Here is a 19,050-nt window from a genome sequence, read left to right on the forward strand (position 1 = left end):
AAAGTACAAAATCCTGAGCACAGAGGTCCCATTATCTGGCCTGTCCACCCAGCAAACCACTTGTGTGTGCTGATCATTTCAGTTGCACATTTACCCAAACTGCCACGCTCCTGGCACTGGACTTGTTCCCTGGCTGCCTGGACTGGACCCCAGCTCTTCCCCTAGTTCTCACTCATCTTGCAGGTCCCCATTTAAGCATAATATCCTCAAGGAAGCCTTTCCTGAACTCCTTAAACTAAGTGTGTTCCTGCTAAATGTTCTCTTAATACCCTAAACTCTTTACCTGTAGGACTTTGCTGTGAATCCAAATTCAGTGTACGATCTTCTGTGCAACGTCAGGCCTTCTGCCAGACTGCACTCCATGAGGGCAGGGACTCAGTCTTGCTATTGTCCTATTTCTCGATAACAGCACCGATATCCTGTCTGGCACATGTACATGCTCAATAAATATTTATTGAAAAACTAAAGAATAAATAAAATACAGATAAGGGAGGAAAGCGTCTTAGAACTGTTTGGAAAGTCTAGACTGAAAGAGGATGTAGAGTTTTACTATTCTATCTCAAGATCATAAAAAAGCTCTTGAGAAAGCATCGCCTTGCAAAAGTGAATACTACCTGTCACAAAAGATTATTTGGAGTTTTATTACCATTCAGCTACCTAGCCAGAGGGCCTCTATTGAATTCGGTCCAGCAAGAAGAATTCACAGATTGCCAGAATCCCTGCTGTGTTCAGTTGGGAGTAAATATAATGAAAAAATTAGAATTTGATAAAACTGGCCTTAATTTTTAAATTAAACACACGTTACAAATACACAATGTTATAAAATACGCATGTTACGAAAACAGCAATAAAATGAGCCCCTGGTTATATACCACCAAACTTAAGAAATATACCATTACCGCTACTTTTGAATTTCCCTGTGCCACTCCCTGCTGCTCCAGATATAACTCCTATCTTGAATTTTATGATATAGATAGATAGATAGATAGAAAATTTGCCTAAATAATATATTGTCTGGTTTGGCATATTTTTGCATTTTATGTTAATGGAATTATACCTTATGCAGTCTTCGGTAACCTGCTTTTTTTCTAAGCTTGTCAGTATGTGAGATTCATCCCCGTTTATACATGGAGGTGTAGGCATTCATCTTTACAGCTATATAATATCAATAAATACACCTCAGTTTATCTATTTTTCTGCAGTCAGATATTTGCATTGCTCTTAGGGTAAGTAAGGTTGAGCGCTGGCCACTTTCAAAGAGAGCACACTGCATAAATTTGAGGGTTTCTCCCAAGAGTTCAACTCTGGCCCCTTTAGCAGGCCTGGATGTAGAAATTTCTTCAGCTAAGCATACAGTCCTGGGTGACAGGGTCTTTTGCCTCCTGACCATTTCCCACCCAAAGTGAGGGGTTCTTTTAGAGCTCCTTTGCTTGGCTTGAGGCAGGATGGAAGCATCCCTCTCTTTCCCAAAGAGAAGAGAATGAGAATGGGACTGGACATCACTCCATAACTTCCTCCAAAGAAACGATGTCACAGTTTTTCCCTAACACATTTTCTTACCTCCTCTGCAAAATCTGGAAAAAGCTGGTCTGCCTTCTTTATTTGGAATATGGCATTTTAAATCATTTAATCTTCAATTTGGGGCCTCTGCTGAAATTTGAGAGGAAAGTCTCACTGTAACATTGTCTTACATATGACTTAAAACATTTCTTCTTTTGTTTTTATTTTTATTTTTTGCGGTACGCGGGCCTCTCAGCGTTGTGGCCTCTCCCGTTGCGGAGCACAGGCTCCGGACGCGCAGGCTCAGCGGCCATGGCTCACGGGCCCAGCCGCTCCGCGGCACGTGGGATCCTCCCGGACCGGGGCACGAACCCGTGTCCCCTGCATCGGCAGGCGGACTCTCAACCACTGCGCCACCAGGGAAGCCCCATTTCTCCTTTTAAAAATGCAAATCCCTCTAGAAAAGTTATAAGCCTCTCCAGTGATTTTTTTATTAGTAACAATTAGTTCAGTCAAATTGCCTTCTTCTCAACTTAACTCAAGCCAGTTGCTCTGCAGGAATGGGCACTCTGTTTGGACATGTGTATCCTTTCCCAGTTAGGAGACACAGGGACATCTTCCACCAAACATCTGTCTTGCTCTTACTTGAGAACATGAGACTGCATTATTTAATTCTTATGTTTAGTCATTTTTTTAAATGAAGAATTCAATTTCTAAAGACAAAATGTAATTCAAGGAACTTCCCTGGGGGTCCAGCGGTAAAGAATCCGCCTTACAATGCAGGGAACAGGGGTTCAATCCCTTGTCAGGGAACTAAGATCCCACATGCCCAGAGGCAACTAAGCCCATGTGCCACAACTACTGAGCTCTAGCACACCTCAACTAGAGCCCGCCTACCGCAAACTACAGAGCCCACAGTCTGGAACCCGCGCGCCACAACTACAGAGCTCATGCATCCTGGAGCCTGCGTGCCACAACTAGAGAAGAGAAAACCCGTGCACCACAACCAAGAGCCCGCGCACCTCAATGAAAGATTCCGCATGCTGCAAGGAAGATCCTGAGTGCCGCGACGAAGACCCGACGCAGCCAAAAATAAATAAATAATAAATAAATCTTTTTAAAAAATGTAATTCAAGAAGTTTGATTAACTCAGAGATGATTTAGCCTATTTATTCCCATTTTCTAAATGATCAGATACTTTTTGAGGAAATGGAAGTAGAAATGCAGAGTCTTAGTCAAATAATCGATTTTTCTTGTCTGGGCTGGTGACTTTTCAACTCATTCTTTGAGGCCACTATTATCAAAATCAGACAAAGATACCACAAGAAAACTACAGACCAATATCCCTTGTGAGTTACAGACACAAAATCTTCAATAAAATACTAGCAAACCAAACCCAGCGACATATTTTGAAAAGTTACTGTGACCAAATAGGATTTATCCTAGGAATGCAAGATTAGTTTAACATACAAAAATCAATGTGGTACACCATATTAAGAGAATAAAGGACAAAACTCACATGATCATCTCAACAGATGCATTAGAAAAAGCATCTGACAGGGCTTCCCTGGTGGCGCAGTGGTTGAGAGTCCGCCTGCCGATGCAGGGGACACGGGTTCGTGCCCCAGTCCAGGAAGATCCCACATGTCATGGAGCGGCTGGGCCCGTGAGCCATGGCCGCTGAGCCTGCGCGTCCGGAGCCTGTGCTCCGCAACGGGAGAGGCCACGACAGTGAGAGGCCCGTGTACCACAAAAAAAAAAAAAAAAAAAAAAAAAAAAAAAAAAAAAAAAGAAAAAGCATCTGACAAAACCTAATAACCTTTCATGATTTTAAACAAACAAACAAACAAAAACACTCAACAAAGTAGGAACAGAAGAGAATTTCCTTAACCTCATAAAGGGCATTTGTGAAAAGCCCACAGTAAATATCATAATAGTGAAAATCTGAATGCTTCCCCCCTAGGATCAGGAACAAGACAAAATGTCTACTCTTGACACTTCTATTCAACATTGTACTGGATGTTTTAGGGCAGTTAGACAAGGAAAAAATAAAAAGCAACCAGATTGGAAGGGAAGAAGTAAACTGTCCCTATTTGCAGATGATATGATCTTATATATAGAAAATCCCAAGGAATCCACTAAAAAACTATTCAAAATAATAAATGATTCAGCAAGGTTGCAGACTACAAGATCACTATACAAAACTCAATTGTATTTCGTGATATACAGAAATAGCAAATCACTATGTTGTGCACCAGGAACTAACATAGTGTTGTAGGTCAATTATACTTCAAAAAACACACACAAAATTCATGGAAAAACAGATAAGATTTGTGGTTACCAGTGGCGGGGGGTTGGGGGGAGGGGGAATTGTAAGAAGGTGGTCGGAAGGTACAAACTTCCGGTTATAAGATAAGTACTAGAGATGTAATGTACAACATGATTAATATCATTAATACTGCTGTATATTATGCATGAAAGTTGTTAAGAGTATACATCCTGAGTTCTCATCACAAGGAAAAAAGTATTTTTTCTTTTTCTTTTCTTTTGCAGCTATATGAGATACTGGATGCTCACTAAACTTATTGTTATAATCATTTCATGACATAAGGCTAGACGTACAGATCAATGGAATTGAATTGAGACTACAGAAATAAATCCTCATACTTAAAGTCAATTGAGTTTCAACAAGGGAGCCAAGGCAATGTGATGGGGAAAGAAAACTCTTTCCAATAAATGGTGCTGGGACACCTGGATATCCACATACAAAAGAATAGAGCTGTCAATCCCTGGTGGGGGAACTAAGATCCCACAAGCTGCGTGGCACCGCCAAAACAAAACAAAACAAAAAACCAAAAGAATAGACTTGGACACCTACCTAACACCGTCCATAAAAATGTATTCACGACGATCATAGACCTAAAAGTAAGAGTTAAAACTTTAAAAGTCTAAGAAGAAAAGAGGAATAAATATTCATGATCTTGAGTTAGGCAATGGTTTCTCAGACACGATACCAAAAGCACAAGCAACAAAGGGAAAAACAGATACCTTGGATTTAATCAAAATTTAAAAGTTTTATGCTGCAAATGATACCAATAAAAAGTGAAAAGTCAATACATAAAATGGGAGGAAATATTTTCTTATCTGATGAGGAATTTCTATCCAGAATATATAAAGAACTCTTCCAACTCAATAATAAAAAGACAACTAATCCACTTTTAAGTGGCCAAAGGAGATGAATAGACATTTCTCCAAATTGCCAATAAGTACATTAAAAGATGCTCTATATCTCTAGCCATTAGGGAAATGCAAGTCAAAACCATAATAAGACATCACTTCACAACTACCAGGATATCATTGTAAAAAAACAAAAACAAAAACACACAAATAAGAGTAGACAAAGACATGGAGAAATCCAACCCCACCACATTGCTGTTGGAAATGTAAAATGGTATAGCCGCTTTTAAATACCGTGTGGCAATTTCTCAAAACAGTAAACATCACATGATTCAACCATGCCACCTGCATACCCAAGAGAAAGGAAGACTTAAAATCCATACAAAAACTTGTACACAAATGTTCACAGCAGCATTGTTCACAACAGCCAAAGAGTGGAAGCAACCCTGATGTCAATTAACTGATGGGGAGAGAAAATGCAGTATATCCAAACAATAGATTAATCAGCAACAAAAAGGAACCAAGTACAGCTGACCCTTCAACCATGACCCTCTGTGAAGTCAGAAATCCACGCATAATTTTCCAGTTGGCCCTTCGTATCCGCGGTTCCCCATCTGCAGATTTAACCAATTGCAGATCATGTAGTACATAGTACATGTGTAAGTTCAAACCCCTGTTGCTCAAGCGTCAAGTGTGCTGATGCCTGCTACAGTGTGGGTGAACCTTGAGAGCATTAGGCTAAGTGAACGAAGTCAGTCACAAAAGACTACATACTTATGCTTCCATTTACGTGAAATGTCTAGGATAGATTAGTAGTTGACAAAAGCCAAAGGGATGGGAGGGGTATGATACTCACTGCTAATGAGTACAGGATTTGGGGTGATGAAAATTTTCCATAATCAGACTGTAGTGTTCCACAACTCTGGGAAAAACCATCTTATTTGAAATGCGGGAATCACTTTACGTTATGTGAATAATACCTCAACAAAGCTTTTTAACAAAAGAAGTATTTGGAGTGGTGATGGCTGTACAAGGATGTCAACGATGCCACTGAACTATATGGCTAAAATGGTAAATTTTATATTATATATATTTTACCACAATAAAAAATGTTTAGAAATACTAATTTAAATAAGTTATTTGGGCGCGTGTGCGTCTTACCAGGACTCTTCTGTTAATTACTTGCTTTTGACAAGTAAAGCAACTGTGTTTACGTCTGGAAAGCGTGACCGCCAAAATGATTAATTTGGGGGACTTCGTCTGGGGGTAAACGTCTGGGGCCTCTCGGAAGACGAGCCCTTCCTCAGCGATGCCATCCTCTCCGTCCAGCCCGGGGTCCCGGCGGGCCGGTCCGTCCACCCCGGGCCCCGGTGGCACCGTAGGAGCTCAGACTCCGATGGACCAACCGGAGAGGCAGCAGGTCTGGACCAGCCCTACCCAGCCGAACCGCCTCCGAGCCTCTCACTATAAGGACCTCCCAGCCACGCCCGTCACTGCGGCGCCCAGTCGGCCCCCAGGCCCCCGCCCGGGGGCGCGCGCACGCACTCGCCGGCGCGCACGCACTGCGGGCGTGCGTACACGCCCGGAAGGAACGCTGAGCCGCAGGGCCCAGTGTGCGTGCCGGGCCGGGCGCCGGAGCGGGTGGCGAGGGAAGCGTGGGTGTACGACCCCCAAGGGTCCCTTCGCCCTGGGTTCTGGGCCGCGGGGCGGAGGCGATCCGTTGGTGGGGTCGGTCGGGGTCTGGGGACGAGGTGGACGCGGGCCTGGCCTTCCCGGCAGCGCACCGACTGCCCCGCGGGGTGAGGCTCCGTGGGGTGGGGGCCCCGCGGGGTGAGGCTCCGTGGGGTGGGGGCCCCGTGGGTGCACCGCGCTGGAGCTGGGAGGAGCTGGCCGGTGGTTCCCTCCCGCAGACCCGTCGGCCCCAAGATGTCGTACATGCTCCCGCACCTGCACAATGGCTGGCAAGTGGATCAGGCCATCCTCTCGGAAGAAGACCGCGTGGTCGTCATTCGGTTTGGACACGACTGGGACCCTACTTGTATGAAGATGGACGAGGTTCTGTACAGCATAGCTGAAAAGGTAACGCAGCCCCGCCTCACAACGCGTCCCGCCTTCCGTTTGGTCATTTCATCGTGTTGGATTGCTTTGCCGGTAAGATTTAAAGAAGAACCTAGGGGTAAGACAGGAATAAAGACACAGACCTACTAGAGAATGGACTTGAGGATATGGGGAGGGGGAAGGGTAAGCTGTGACAAAGCGAGAGAGTGGCCTGTACATATATACACTACCAAACGTAAAACAGATCGCTAGTGGGGAGCAGCCGCATAGCACAAGGAGATCAGCTCTGTGCTTTGTGACCACCTAGAGGGGTGGGATAGGGAGGGTGGGAGGGAGGGAGACGCAAGAGGGAAGAGATATGGGAACCTATGTATATGTATAACTGATTCACTTTGTTATAAAGCAGAAACTAACACACCATTGTAAAGCAATTATACTCCAATAAAAAAAAAGAATAAATGTAAAAACTAAAAAAAAAAAAAAGTGCGGCACGTTCACCGGCGAAAGAGAAGCAGTAGGATTCACAAACGGACAGCCTTCCCTTGGGATGTGAGGATGGGCTCCCTGAAATTGGTCAGAATAGCTTATGTTCTTTTCTGGGAGAATTTTCCATATATTTTCAAATTTTTAAGAAGTTCATGATCTCTCCCCCCTAAAGAAGTTCATAATTCCTATTAACTTACAGGGGTTTTAACTGAGAGGGTGTTTTCAAAAATTTTCATCTGTAGTGCCCAGAGCAAAACACATTTGCAGACTGGCAGGAGCTTAGGAGCTTACTTTGAATAGCTTAGTTTAAAAGGATTGTCCTTTTTTTGGTACCATGTTTATTTGTTGCGTTTATGAAGCAGAACATTTATGTTGATAGCCTAGTAGATCCCGTTCTTCTTGGGGTCGGTTCTTTACCCCACCGGTGCTCTTAAGTGACTCGATTTATAGCTTAGAGTGACTCAGGTGCAGGAGACAGTGGGAGAAACTAGAACTATACTTGTTAGAGCTAATTTTCCTAATTCTTAAACTCAGTACACTGGATTGTCTGTGGCCTTTGTTTGCTGACAATCAAGTGCAATTGTAGGGCACTGTTGAATAACCAGGGCTTAATTCTTTTTCTATAATTGTCTCATAGGGATTCTAAGATAACTTTGATTTAGATTTTTGCAGGTGTAGCAATAGGGCAAAAGGCAAAAGGATGCTAATAAAATATTTAACTTATTAATATTCCATAATAATTTGAGAGGTTATTCATTTTAATGAAGAGTAAAAGTAAGAAACATTGAAGCCATCTTTTCTTTCACAGGAGTAGGATATGCTAATATGGGCTGAGTTAAAATAACGCCTTTGAGTAAAGAGTAACAGGTGTAAGGATATATTTTGTATTTAGGAAAGGAAAAATGATCTGACCTGCCATCGGTAATTTCCACTGTCTCCTATTTGGTGGGACAGGCAGAGTTGGGGGAGGTGGCCTCGTGAACATTAGGGACCATCCTTCTGTGTCTGTCAGTGTAAGTATCGCTTGGGATACCAAAGTGCATCTCAGAGATCCTGATTCTACAGGTCTGCGGCGAGGTCCAGAAACGGCTTTTTAAAGAAGCTCCCCAGGGAATTCTGACTTGCCTTTCAGAATCCCCTCAACGAGGTCAGGGTCAGAGTAGGAGTGCTGTGATTATAGCCGTTCCCCTCTTCTTCCTCTTGGGCGCCTAGACATTGAGGGAGCTTGAGGAGGTGCCTGGGGAACTCAGGAGAGCAGGGTTCTCACCCGGGGGTCCTCCCAGTCCCGTCAGAGGTCAAGAGTGAGGTGGTGTCGGGGACTCGTGTCTGCGTGGCTTAAGCTACAGTAGTCAAGGGCAGAGACTGCAGGCTTCAGTGAAGAAGGGCAAAGACACTGTTCAGTAAGCGAATCACTGCTGTGTTGACTCTGAGGTAACTTAGGTGTGTGTTCTGGATTCTGCCTTGCAGGTAGCACCAGGGCATGTCCAGACCCGGTTGCCCCCAGCACGAGGCTAGGATGGCAGAGGCGTGAGGGTTGTTTGCTCTTCGTATCTGAGCAAAACTCAGCAAGATACTCTTAGCTAGGAGGCAGATTTTGTGTCAGTGTAAGTTTTTAGGGAGTTTTACCAGAACTGTTCCTTTCTAATCCCTATATACCAGTCAGAGAGCAAATCGCTATAGTACTAGCAGACGCGCTCTTTTGGTACAGTTTAACTGGGCTCACTTTGAGTGCTTTTCTTTGGTCTTTTAAGTTCTTCCATTTCTTTTGTCCAAAACTTGGATTTCTATTTTAATAAACTTTCAATACTATATTACAGTATAGTTATTCAGAATGCAAGCTTGAAATGCATTACAAGACTATTAATGTTTTATTTTCTACTTAGTATAAGGGCAGAACATGAGTTTATAATTCTGGAAGCCCTTTCTGGGGAAGCACAATAGGAATTTTTGAAATTTAAGGTTTTAGTATAAAGAACAATTTAACTGTCTATCTCCCTCTGCAGAAACGGCAGATAATGGGGGATCTTCCTCATCTTGTTGCGAGCCCTGTTTGGATACCCCAGCTGTGTTAAAGTGAGTAAGAGTCCCAGTGCTGAGGCTGGACTTGACCGCTCTGTCCCTCCTGGAACAGGACTCACCGACTCGCTGCTTGGTAGCTCCAGCCCCGCCACATGCTGCGCTCGTTTTGCGCTGTACGGAAAACCTAGAGATATGTTTAAAGATTTGACAGATGCCTGGAGTTTGGTAGAGTGATGACCAAAATAAAGGTTCCCGTTGAGTGGGTGATTTTACGCACAGCTTCGAAGCGAGACTACTTTGTGTACTTCTGAGCTGTCTTGCCATTTTGTAGGAACGCACTTTGCCACAGCTCACCGTTTCTAAATCCCATTGTATGTAAGAATAAGTGGGATGTTTAATTTTGGTCTGTTTAAAAAGCTCATACAGATAGAGTTTAAAATATGCAAAACCTCAGTGATACTATCTCATAGCCGTAAGTGCTAATTAGATTGTACATAACGTAAATGTATTCATGGAAGTACTTAGGAGTGACTTCAGGGGGTCACTCTTAAGCATGAAATAAAGTAGGTTGAATCAGCAGAAATTTATGCTCAAATGAGGAATGTCATAGGAACCGACAGCCAATCAGGGCAAACAGTAATTTGAGAAAATGAAGTTATCGTGCATTTTTTTGATGGTTTTGAAGTGAACTATAAAAATGTAAAAATTGACACTTCAAAAATACATAGTGCCAATTGACAGTCAGGAACATTTTTTCCAGAATCTTAGGTGGGTTCTTAGCTAGTGGAGGAGCTCTGTACAGAAGGGTGGAAGCGTGGCTGGCAGCACCGACGGCCTTCAGCCTTGGTGACTTGCACGAGTTACATTAACCCGGAGGCACCTGGCAGCATGCAGGACCACTGAACTGTGTAATCACTGACTTGCTGAAGAAGCAGCCTGCTTGTAAAATGTGTGGCAGCAGGGTTGGAAAGGACAGCTACTAGTTTAGACGATCAAAAGAACATATACTAGAAAACAGCTTGATAATAGAAGGGAAATTTGTACATCTGGTTCTTGATTTCAAAAAAAATACTCTTCCACAGGTGCTTAACATTACTGCAGATCTAGTGGGCAAAATATTGTAGATACTGTAGGCTCCTGCAGGCCAGCTTCAAGTACCACTGAAAAAGGTAAGACCCCTGTGGATAAATGGGCACCGAACTGGAAGAAAAGAGGAAATTCCAATGGTTAAATAAACTTCAAAGAAGCACACGTTAAAATAGTGTACTGTCATTTTTCAGGTGTATCAAAGGTCTAACTCTTAGGGCGTACGTTGAAAGCAGATCTAACGCTCAGGCAGAAGTGAAGCTGGTACCGCCCCTGGGAAGCAGCTCGGCATTGGGTGAAGAGCCCTAAAGACAGCCGTGCCTTAGGCTCCCCGAGACTCTTGCTGTGATTGATAGCAAAACTGGAAAGAACCGTGATGCCCAGTGAAGAGGGAGCATGCTTATAACCGTAATCCCCAGTGTGTGGCACGTAGGCCCGTCACGGCGGGGTGGGAAGTGGACTCCCGGCGTGGTCCTCACGGCAGCTCCCCGAGGCAGGTGCCACGAAGCAGTTTGTCCGGGCTCAGAAATGGGGCGTTAGGATTTAAAGTGGAGCGTCTTCTCCCCTGGATGGGATATTATTTGACCATTAAAAATGATTTCCTAAGAGCTTTATTTAGTAACGTGGGGAAACTGGTTAATGACATTAGCTGGAGAAAAGCAGAATGTATGCAGTTTTCTCACAAGAGAACATGTGGGTCTGGGGAAAGGGAAACATTTACTTTTCATTTTAAAGCACTTATATACTATTGATTTTATTTGACTGTCATATACTTTTTTTTTTTTGGCCGGGCTGCGTGGCTGTGTGATGTTAGTTCCCCAACCAGGGATTGAACTCGGGCCCTGGCAGTGAAAGCACCGAGTCCTAACCACTGGGCCGCCAGGGAATTTCCTGATTGTCATGTACTTTTTTTTTTTTTTTTTTTTTTTAAATTGTATTTATTTATTTTTGGCTGCGTTGGGTCTTCGTTGCTGCGCGCGGGCTCCCTCTAGTTGTGGCGAGCGGGGGGCTGCTCTTTGTTGCGGTGCGCGGGCTTCTCATTGTGGTGGCTTCTCTTGTTGCGGAGCACGGGCTCAGCAGTTGTGGCTCACGGGCTCTAGAGCGCAGGCTCAGCAGTTGTGGCGCACGGGCTTAGCTGCTCCGCGGCATGTGGGATCTTCCCGGACCGGGGCACGAACCCATGACCCCTGCATCGGCAGGCGGACTTTCAACCACTGCGCCACCAGGGAAGCCCTGTCATGTACTTTTAAATTATATAACTTGTTTTAAAAATACTGGGCTGGAAACAAAGCAGTGATGTTTCCATTCCATTTCTATGTTTTCAAAATGGGCAGTTTTTAAATGGAGAAAAGATCATAGACACCTAGCTTATCTCAGTTTTATATAAAAAATACACAAGGGTTATAGTTAATTGCAGATTCATTAATGGATGTGAAACATTCAGGAGAAATAGTTCAGCCCTTGTAGAAAGCATCATGATAGAATCCGTGCAACCGCCTTTAGGACAAGCTCTTCCAGAGGAGAGAAGCTGGGAGGGTCACAGAATTAGAGAAAGGCCAGCTGGTGCTGTGGGCCTTCTCCTCCCAGAGCTGCAGGGGCTGGAGGACCCGTCAGGGCACCTCCTCTAAGGAAGAAGCGGGACCAGACCATCTCTTAATGCAGGTCTGTTTGAACTCAGGATTAGGTAATTAAGTCCATAATGACAATAATATATTTCCTGAATTTTGAAATATAGGTTTATTTCTGAAGTTCATTCATTCTTTAATAAATATCGCAGGTGTGGTTCCCGACCTTGTGAGGCGTCACGTTTACCATGATGTGGTTTACGTGGAGGGAAGAGAAAATGAAATCCTGTCGTGTCAGTTGTTTTTTGCTTCTGAATGAGCTACGGTTTTCTTACTCATCACTGAAGGCAAAAGAAAATAAGGCCTGTTTAGAAAGTCTCACATAAAAACCAGTGTTTACAGTGTGAAAATTATAGACATTGAGTTGGGTTAGTTGAATGTCTTCATACGTGAACTAGTTGAGATATATTCTAGTAACTTTTTAGAGACTGTGGTTTCTCCGGTCGATTTCTGCTTTAACTTGGGAGATTTGGAGGTTCTCGGAAGCAGAACCAATTGGCTTCCGTTGGATTGAAAGGTGTCTGGGACTCTTGCTGGATTGTCATTTTATGCTTTAGGAGGTAGATGTGTGTGTGTGTGTTTGTGTTTGGTTATACGGTGATGTTAGTATCTATCTTTTTAATTATAATATCTGTTTTATATATAATGTGGGAAGAAATAAAATATGTCTGCTTAGTGAAATTGGATGTGGGCAGAACCTTAAACACCAGCGGGGTAACTTTTGCAGGAAGCAGCTCCGCCAGCGCGTGGCTGGCCTTGCCCAGTCCTCCACCTCGGCGTCCACTGTGGCCACGTGAGCACCTGGTGCTCAGCCCACTCTCCGCCTTCTGCAGGTGTGTTCTCTCCTTTCACCAGGAAAGGGGCATGCGGCTGGGAGAGACACCTGTTCTTCCCTCCCTCAGCACCGAGGTCTGTCCTCAAAAGGAGAGCCCACTAAATGTAAACTTCCTTCCCTCCTTTTTCTGGGTGATGGTGGTTTAAATTTCCATATTAAACGCTTCTTCATATTCCCAAGTATAGGGGAGAGAACAGTGAATTCCTCTGTACCTGCTGCAATCACCAATACTTGGTCAGTCTTGTACACTTTCCGTGCTGAAGTATTGAAAGCAAATCCCAAACGCCGCATTGTTTCATCTGTAAGTTAGGCTTTTAGAGTTAGTTCTATATGAAGAAACGTTGTGCATTTTCTATGAATTTCCGGGGGCTGCTGGAGCAAAGCGCCACAAACCGGGCAGATTAAAACAACAGAAATTTATTACCTCACATCCTGGAGGTCAGAAGTCCGAAATCAAGGTGTCAGCAGGGCCGTGCTCCCTCTGAAACCCTCAAGGGAGAACCCCCTCTTGTTTCTTCCAACTCCTGGCGTCTTCCGCGATCTGTGGCACTCCTTGGCTTGTAGGTGTGCGTCACTCCAATCCTCCGTGTTCATGTGGCTTCTCCCTTGGTGTGTTTCCACATGGCCCTTTTCCTATAGGAACACCAGTCAGACTGGATTAGGGGTCAGACTCCAGTATGACCTCGTTTGACCTTCACTGATGAGCTCTGCAGGCACCCTTTTTCCAGATTAGGTCACATTCTGAGTACTGGGGGTCAGGACTTCAGTATATCTTCTTGTGGGGTGAAAGGACATAATTCAACCCATGATATAAATCGGTATAAGCTTTCTAAAAGGCGTTGAGACCGTATTTACAAGGAGCCTTTAAAATGTCATGTCTTTTGTTCTAAAGATTCTATTTTAGGAGTTTATCCTTAGGAAATGATGAAGTATGTATTTAAGGGTAATAATGTGCACATGTGAATAATTGATATCAATGAAAATCTGAATTATTTATATTCATGAAAAGTCAAAGAAAATAACAAAAGAATGGTAAAAATAATGGCATAGCCACTTGAACTGTTACGTAGCCATAAAATTTTGTTTTTCTCTTACGTAAAGTATACGATTCATATAAGAGGATGCTCATAATTAAAGCAGGATGCAAAATCTTGTAGTGTGATCACTCTGTGATCACATTTGTTAAAAGAGTATAAACATACATACCAGAAAAAATGGGAAAGGATATAGTGAAAGTATATTCTCAGCAGTCAGCTCTGCGTGTTGGGGTTGAAGGTTGTTTTATTTATGGTTTTCTGGGTTTTCCAGATGTTCTCTGATGAGCTTGCAGCTGTGGAAGAAATGAAAGAACCTTAGTTACCTGCAGTGTGATTTGGGGTGTTAGGCCGTTAGTCTGTGCAAGTGTCCAGACCTCAGTAAGAGGGGAGTGTGTGGCTGAATTCCAAAGGCATGTTTTAAAGCAGTTGTTTAATGCGTGTAATTCAGTATTTGTGAAAGTCCAAATGGGAAAAGTTCACATAGATTATTACTAGATCAGCGTGAATAATGTATCTGTGGACGTCTTCTGCAGGATTCTCATAACTTGCTGTTCTGAAAAACATTAAACGACATGTTAATGGACAGTTGCTCAGGACCCTGATCCTCTTGAAGTAATTTCCTACATGGCAGCTCTACTGGGAAAAAATGTTGCAGAGTCAGTTTGAAAATTGTCCTGTTATACACAAATTCTTCTGTTTTTGTTTTTGAATGTGCTTTTACAGAATAAAAAGTTGATTTGTTATTTTAGTTTTTTTCCCCCAATCTCCTTTACTTTTAGGTTAAAAATTTCGCAGTTATTTATCTTGTGGATATTACAGAAGTACCTGACTTCAACAAAATGTATGAGTTATACGATCCGTGCACTGTCATGTTTTTCTTCAGGTATGTTCTCTTATCTTAAAGTTGTTGTTTAAATTGAATAGATGGTCTGGAAGTTTAATGAGATCAAGAAATCTTTAGATTCTTTTATTTAGGAGGAAATCAGTTATGCAGTCATATTATAATATAGTTTGTATCACCAGGCAATCAATCTTTTAAATAATTTTCAAAGTAACAATTCCAGTTTTAGCATTTACTCAGTAACAAATTACCATTTTGAAATAACTGCCCAGGAACCTAGGGGTAGTGTTATTAAACGGAAGACATTCTTTCTGAAATTTAAGATACCTTTAAATTTAATCTGTTGATGAAAAATGTCTTTAAAATAACTCACTTTTTAAATGTATCAGTGACTCTATTTAGCATCCTTTTGTGATATCCAAGAGGAAAACCTGTACTTAATTACTTTGCTTATAAATACAGAATCTCGTAAAAAATCTTTTATCAGCTGAAAAATTCTATTGTGTACCCTAGTCAGTCAGTCATGGGCTCAAGGAACAGACTTTCCCTAATCACCTTAAATTAATTTGTACCCATGATTGGCAGGCTTTGCGTGAAAGGAAAATGCGGAGTTAGGTACACAAGAGTCTGATGCGGACGCAAGTACCTTTGATGGTATTTATATAATAAAGTTAAGTAACATCATGAGTGAAAAAAAAATTCTGTTGTGGAGGTTTAATTTGGAAAGAAATCACCATTTTTTAAAAAAAAATCACTGTTTTTACTTGTCAAAATTTCGTACTGTTTATTGTTACTACAAAAGTTAGTAAGTAGCAATATAAACATTAGGCCATACTGCAGAAGCAGAGCTCCCTGATGGTCGAGGAAGGTCTGGGTGGAGTGTGCAGGGTGTGTATTCGGTTTCTATTTTCTGTAACAAACTTGGTGGCTGAAAACAACACCATTTATGAGCTCAAGGTCTGTAGGGCAGAGTCCAGGCAGGCTCAGTGGGTTCTGCCTCGGGGTCTCACAAGGCCAGAGTCACGGGCTGGGCTGTCATGTAGGCAGTTGGTCAGGGAAGAATCCACTTGGCTCACCGGGGCTGTGGGCTGGGTCCATCTCCCGGTGATTGGGGGTCTGAGGTCTGTTTCCGCCAGGGCCGCTCTCTGCCTCTAGAGGCCCCTCTGTCTTCGAAGCCCTGAGCAGTGAGTTGAGTCCTTTTCGTACAGCTGCTCCGACTTCCTGTTCTGCTTTCAGAGGGCGCTTGTGATTGGATTAGACTCACCTAGTAATCCAGGAGAGTCTCCTTATTTTCAAATGAACTGAGGAGTAACCTCAGGGACATCTGCAGAATTCCCTTTGCAGTGTAGTGTAACTGATCAGAGGCATGGTGTCCCATCATAGCACCGTCCCAGAGATTAGGGCGGGAAGTAGCAGGGGTTATTTTAGCATTTTGCCTACTGCAGCCTGCCCTCCGGCTCCCAAAGATTCATATCCCTCCCATGTGCAAAACTGGGTGTGGATGAGGCTTCCCAGGTGACCCATTAAGCACAGCTCCTGGACACAGCTCCGTATCTGTGGCCCCCTCTCCAGGACGCAGTGTGGGACAGGCACAAGAAGCGATTTGGGTTCACCGTGGGGCGTCAGGGTTCGGAAGGGGGCTCTGATGCGGCACTGGGACCATAGTCCTGGCCCAGTGCCTCCCCCTGGGAGGGTTCTACCCAGTTTTTCCTGCCTTTTTTATGAAAGCCATTTGCAGCTGGTTCATTTTTCAACCTGCTTCCTGCCAGCAGCATCTTGGGGTTGCATCAGCCCCTCTCACTGCGTGCTCTGTCCCTCTTAGCCTGAGCCAGCCGGGTTTCTGTCCTGGGCACCGGGGCTGCCCTCTGTCCGATGGCTGCTTCCTGGGGGAAGATCCTGTCCTGTGACTGAACCTTCTGACTTTTAGGTCTTTACTAGGTTTCAGCAGACGGTGGTGTGGCCTCTGTCAACAGCTCAGCAGCCATTTCTGGATTTCAGCATCTTCTGCCATCTGGAGAGGCTGAGAAATCTTTTGGGTTAACGGATCTTACTCCGGTTTGTCTCCCTCCTTTTACTATAAGCAGTATAAACCCAGGCAGCGCCTTCAAGACTTTGCTTACGTGTCCTCGGCTGGTATCCACGCTCATCACTTAGGAGCGTCACAGACATTCTGCCGCTGTGCAGCAAGGATCCCCTTCCTCCACTCCCCGAAATGCATCCCCACCTCCTTCCAAGCCACGTTTCCACTAACAGGCTGTTTAAGGCAGTCTCGGCCTTTCCTGCCGTGCTTCTCACGTTTTCCCAGAGCCCTCCAGGTGGGCCGTAGCACTGCCCTATGTGGGGCCCGCCTGGGCGGGGCTGCCCTGACGGGGAAGGAGGTTGCAGAAAGGAGTCGAGTGGCGCTGCGGCCACCGTGTGTTTTGATGGTTTAGGACTGATGCTGCACTTGGAAAAGGGGACAAAATCTACTGTTTCTGTGACCCGGGATTCCAGGATTCTAAGACAAGTAGTAACAGTATTTTAATTAATTTATTCACCAAGTATATATACGTATAGAGTCCTGCTGGCTTTTATGTCTAGTGCTGGGACATTCAGTCAGATAAGACAGGCTTCCTCCTATCACAGACCGTCATCTGATGGCGACAGCTGAGTAACTTAGCACGGGGAGCCAGGGAGATGCAAGGGGACAGGTGATAAAGGGGTTCCCGGGCCCAGTTGCAACGTGTGTGCGTGTGTGCAGGCTTCCCTACGCCAACAGGCAATTCTTGGGCACCCTGCTGGTGGGATCTAGAAGTCACCTTCGTTAGCAAACTCACTGTGACAGAAAGGTGCTTATGCACCCGTTTCACCTTTATGGCCCTAAAGTGTCTTCAGGAACGGAGGACTGGAGTCCAAATATCCCATCACTCTTATTGCAGGAAATTCCGAAGGTTTTGCAGCTGTGAGCCAGGATCTGTGGGTGAAGACCAAAGGCACATGAGAAATATATTCTTCTGAGTGACCAAGTATATATTTTTCCTATAAATCACAGTATTGCAACAGGGGTTTACAGAGGCACAAACACTGAGCGCAGCAGGGCGATGGGGAGTGCCCAAAGGCTGCTGGGTAAGGTTGGCATGAGCCACGTGCATCCCAACGGGCGAGCGCAGGCAGGGGCACAGGCCAGCGCAGGCCGCACGTTTGGGGACCTGCGGGGATGAGGGAGGACGGACAGGTGAGGGCTGGGGAGTGGCGGGTGCTCAGGGGAGAGCGTGGCGGGGCCCAGATGCCCAGTTTCCTGGGCCAGTGTGTGGACTTGGAAGGTTCCTGGAAGTGAGTGTTTGCAGCAAGAGAGAAGCATCAGGTCTGCCTTTTGGAAGCTCGCCCTGGCTGAAAGGAGGCCACGCTGTGACCTCAGGATAGATGGGGCACGCACCGTGGAACAGCAGCCGGGGGCCAGACACACAACCTTGCAGAAACAGGAAGCTAAATTGATAAAAGTGCAGCTGGTGCAAGAAGCGTTAATGTCTTTCTTTTATGCAGTGCCCGTATAACTTCATTTCAGAAAGAAGCGTCTCGAAAGGTCAGTCTACGAAGAATTATAGAAATGCAAAATATCATTTATTTCACAGTTAGTATGGCTTTCAATAAAATTTACACCAAGTGCTCATAAGAACACCATGACAAACGCATACATTGCCTTTTTCAGGTAAATTAGTGCAGCCCTCTGGAAAACCGTTTGTCTTTCCAGGTGACTGAAGCTGTGTCCTTTGGCCTTGATTGCCCCGTAGGTTTTTTGTCTTAGGGAGTGCAGAGCACGCGGAAGGAGCTGTGTGTCTCTTTAAGCAGCATTTAGGTGGTTTCCAGCCTGCTAAACAGTGGCGGACCCCCTTGATTGTGCGTGTCCTCGTTCGCAGTGGGAGATACAGGTATGTTTTCCATGGGATTCTGCTTCAGAAGCATTTTCATGAGCACTGACCCCCTCTTGCCCACCTGCAGGAACAAGCACATCATGATCGACCTGGGCACTGGCAACAACAACAAGATCAACTGGGCCATGGAAGACAAGCAGGAGATGATCGACATCATCGAGACGGTGTACCGGGGGGCCCGGAAGGGCCGCGGCCTGGTCGTGTCCCCGAAGGACTACTCCACCAAGTACAGATACTGAGCCCCCGTCCAGTCCTGGTGCATGCAGTGCCGTGGGGTCGTTCTCACGCGGAAACATTTTCAACTATTTAAAGCCTGTGAGAAAGCGTTTGGGAAAGTACACAGAGCTCAAGGAGCTGGAGGGTTCTGCAGTGAGGGTGGCATTGCCTCAACTTCCAGTCTGCCTGGTCCTTGTATTTTTGTATCAGCAAATATCTGTAAATATCTAGCTGAAATAAATAAAATACATGGTGATGG

General features: G+C 44.6%; 1 protein-coding gene across 2 annotated transcripts; it reads left to right on the forward strand.

Moving 5' to 3' along the window:
* Nucleotides 1-6,382: 6,382 nt before the first annotated feature.
* On the forward strand, nt 6,383-19,050 carry TXNL4A (thioredoxin like 4A). 2 transcript variants are annotated; one of them, XM_065890028.1, is made up of 4 exons: nt 6,383-6,476; nt 6,588-6,756; nt 14,603-14,706; nt 18,643-19,050. In XM_065890028.1, exons 2-4 carry the CDS (start codon nt 6,604-6,606, stop codon nt 18,812-18,814), a joined length of 429 nt encoding a protein of 142 aa, XP_065746100.1. In that variant the 5' UTR covers nt 6,383-6,476; nt 6,588-6,603; the 3' UTR covers nt 18,815-19,050. The 2 variants fall into 2 exon arrangements, with proteins under 2 accessions (XP_065746100.1, XP_065746101.1); XM_065890029.1 differs by lacking the exon at nt 6,383-6,476 and having other exon boundaries at nt 6,604-6,732; nt 18,643-18,814.

The sequence above is a fragment of the Phocoena phocoena genome, chromosome 13 (assembly GCF_963924675.1).
Source record: "Phocoena phocoena chromosome 13, mPhoPho1.1, whole genome shotgun sequence".
In the NCBI taxonomy this organism is placed as follows: domain Eukaryota; kingdom Metazoa; phylum Chordata; class Mammalia; order Artiodactyla; family Phocoenidae; genus Phocoena; species Phocoena phocoena.

Coding starts and splice junctions, on each gene's coding strand:
- TXNL4A (XM_065890028.1), top strand. CDS start 6,604: ATGTCGTACATGCTCCCGCACCTGCACAATGGCTGGCAAGTGGATCAG. Junction 6,757..14,602: donor TGTACAGCATAGCTGAAAAG/GTAACGCAGCCC, acceptor CTTTACTTTTAG/GTTAAAAATTTCGCAGTTAT. Junction 14,707..18,642: donor ACTGTCATGTTTTTCTTCAG/GTATGTTCTCTT, acceptor GCCCACCTGCAG/GAACAAGCACATCATGATCG.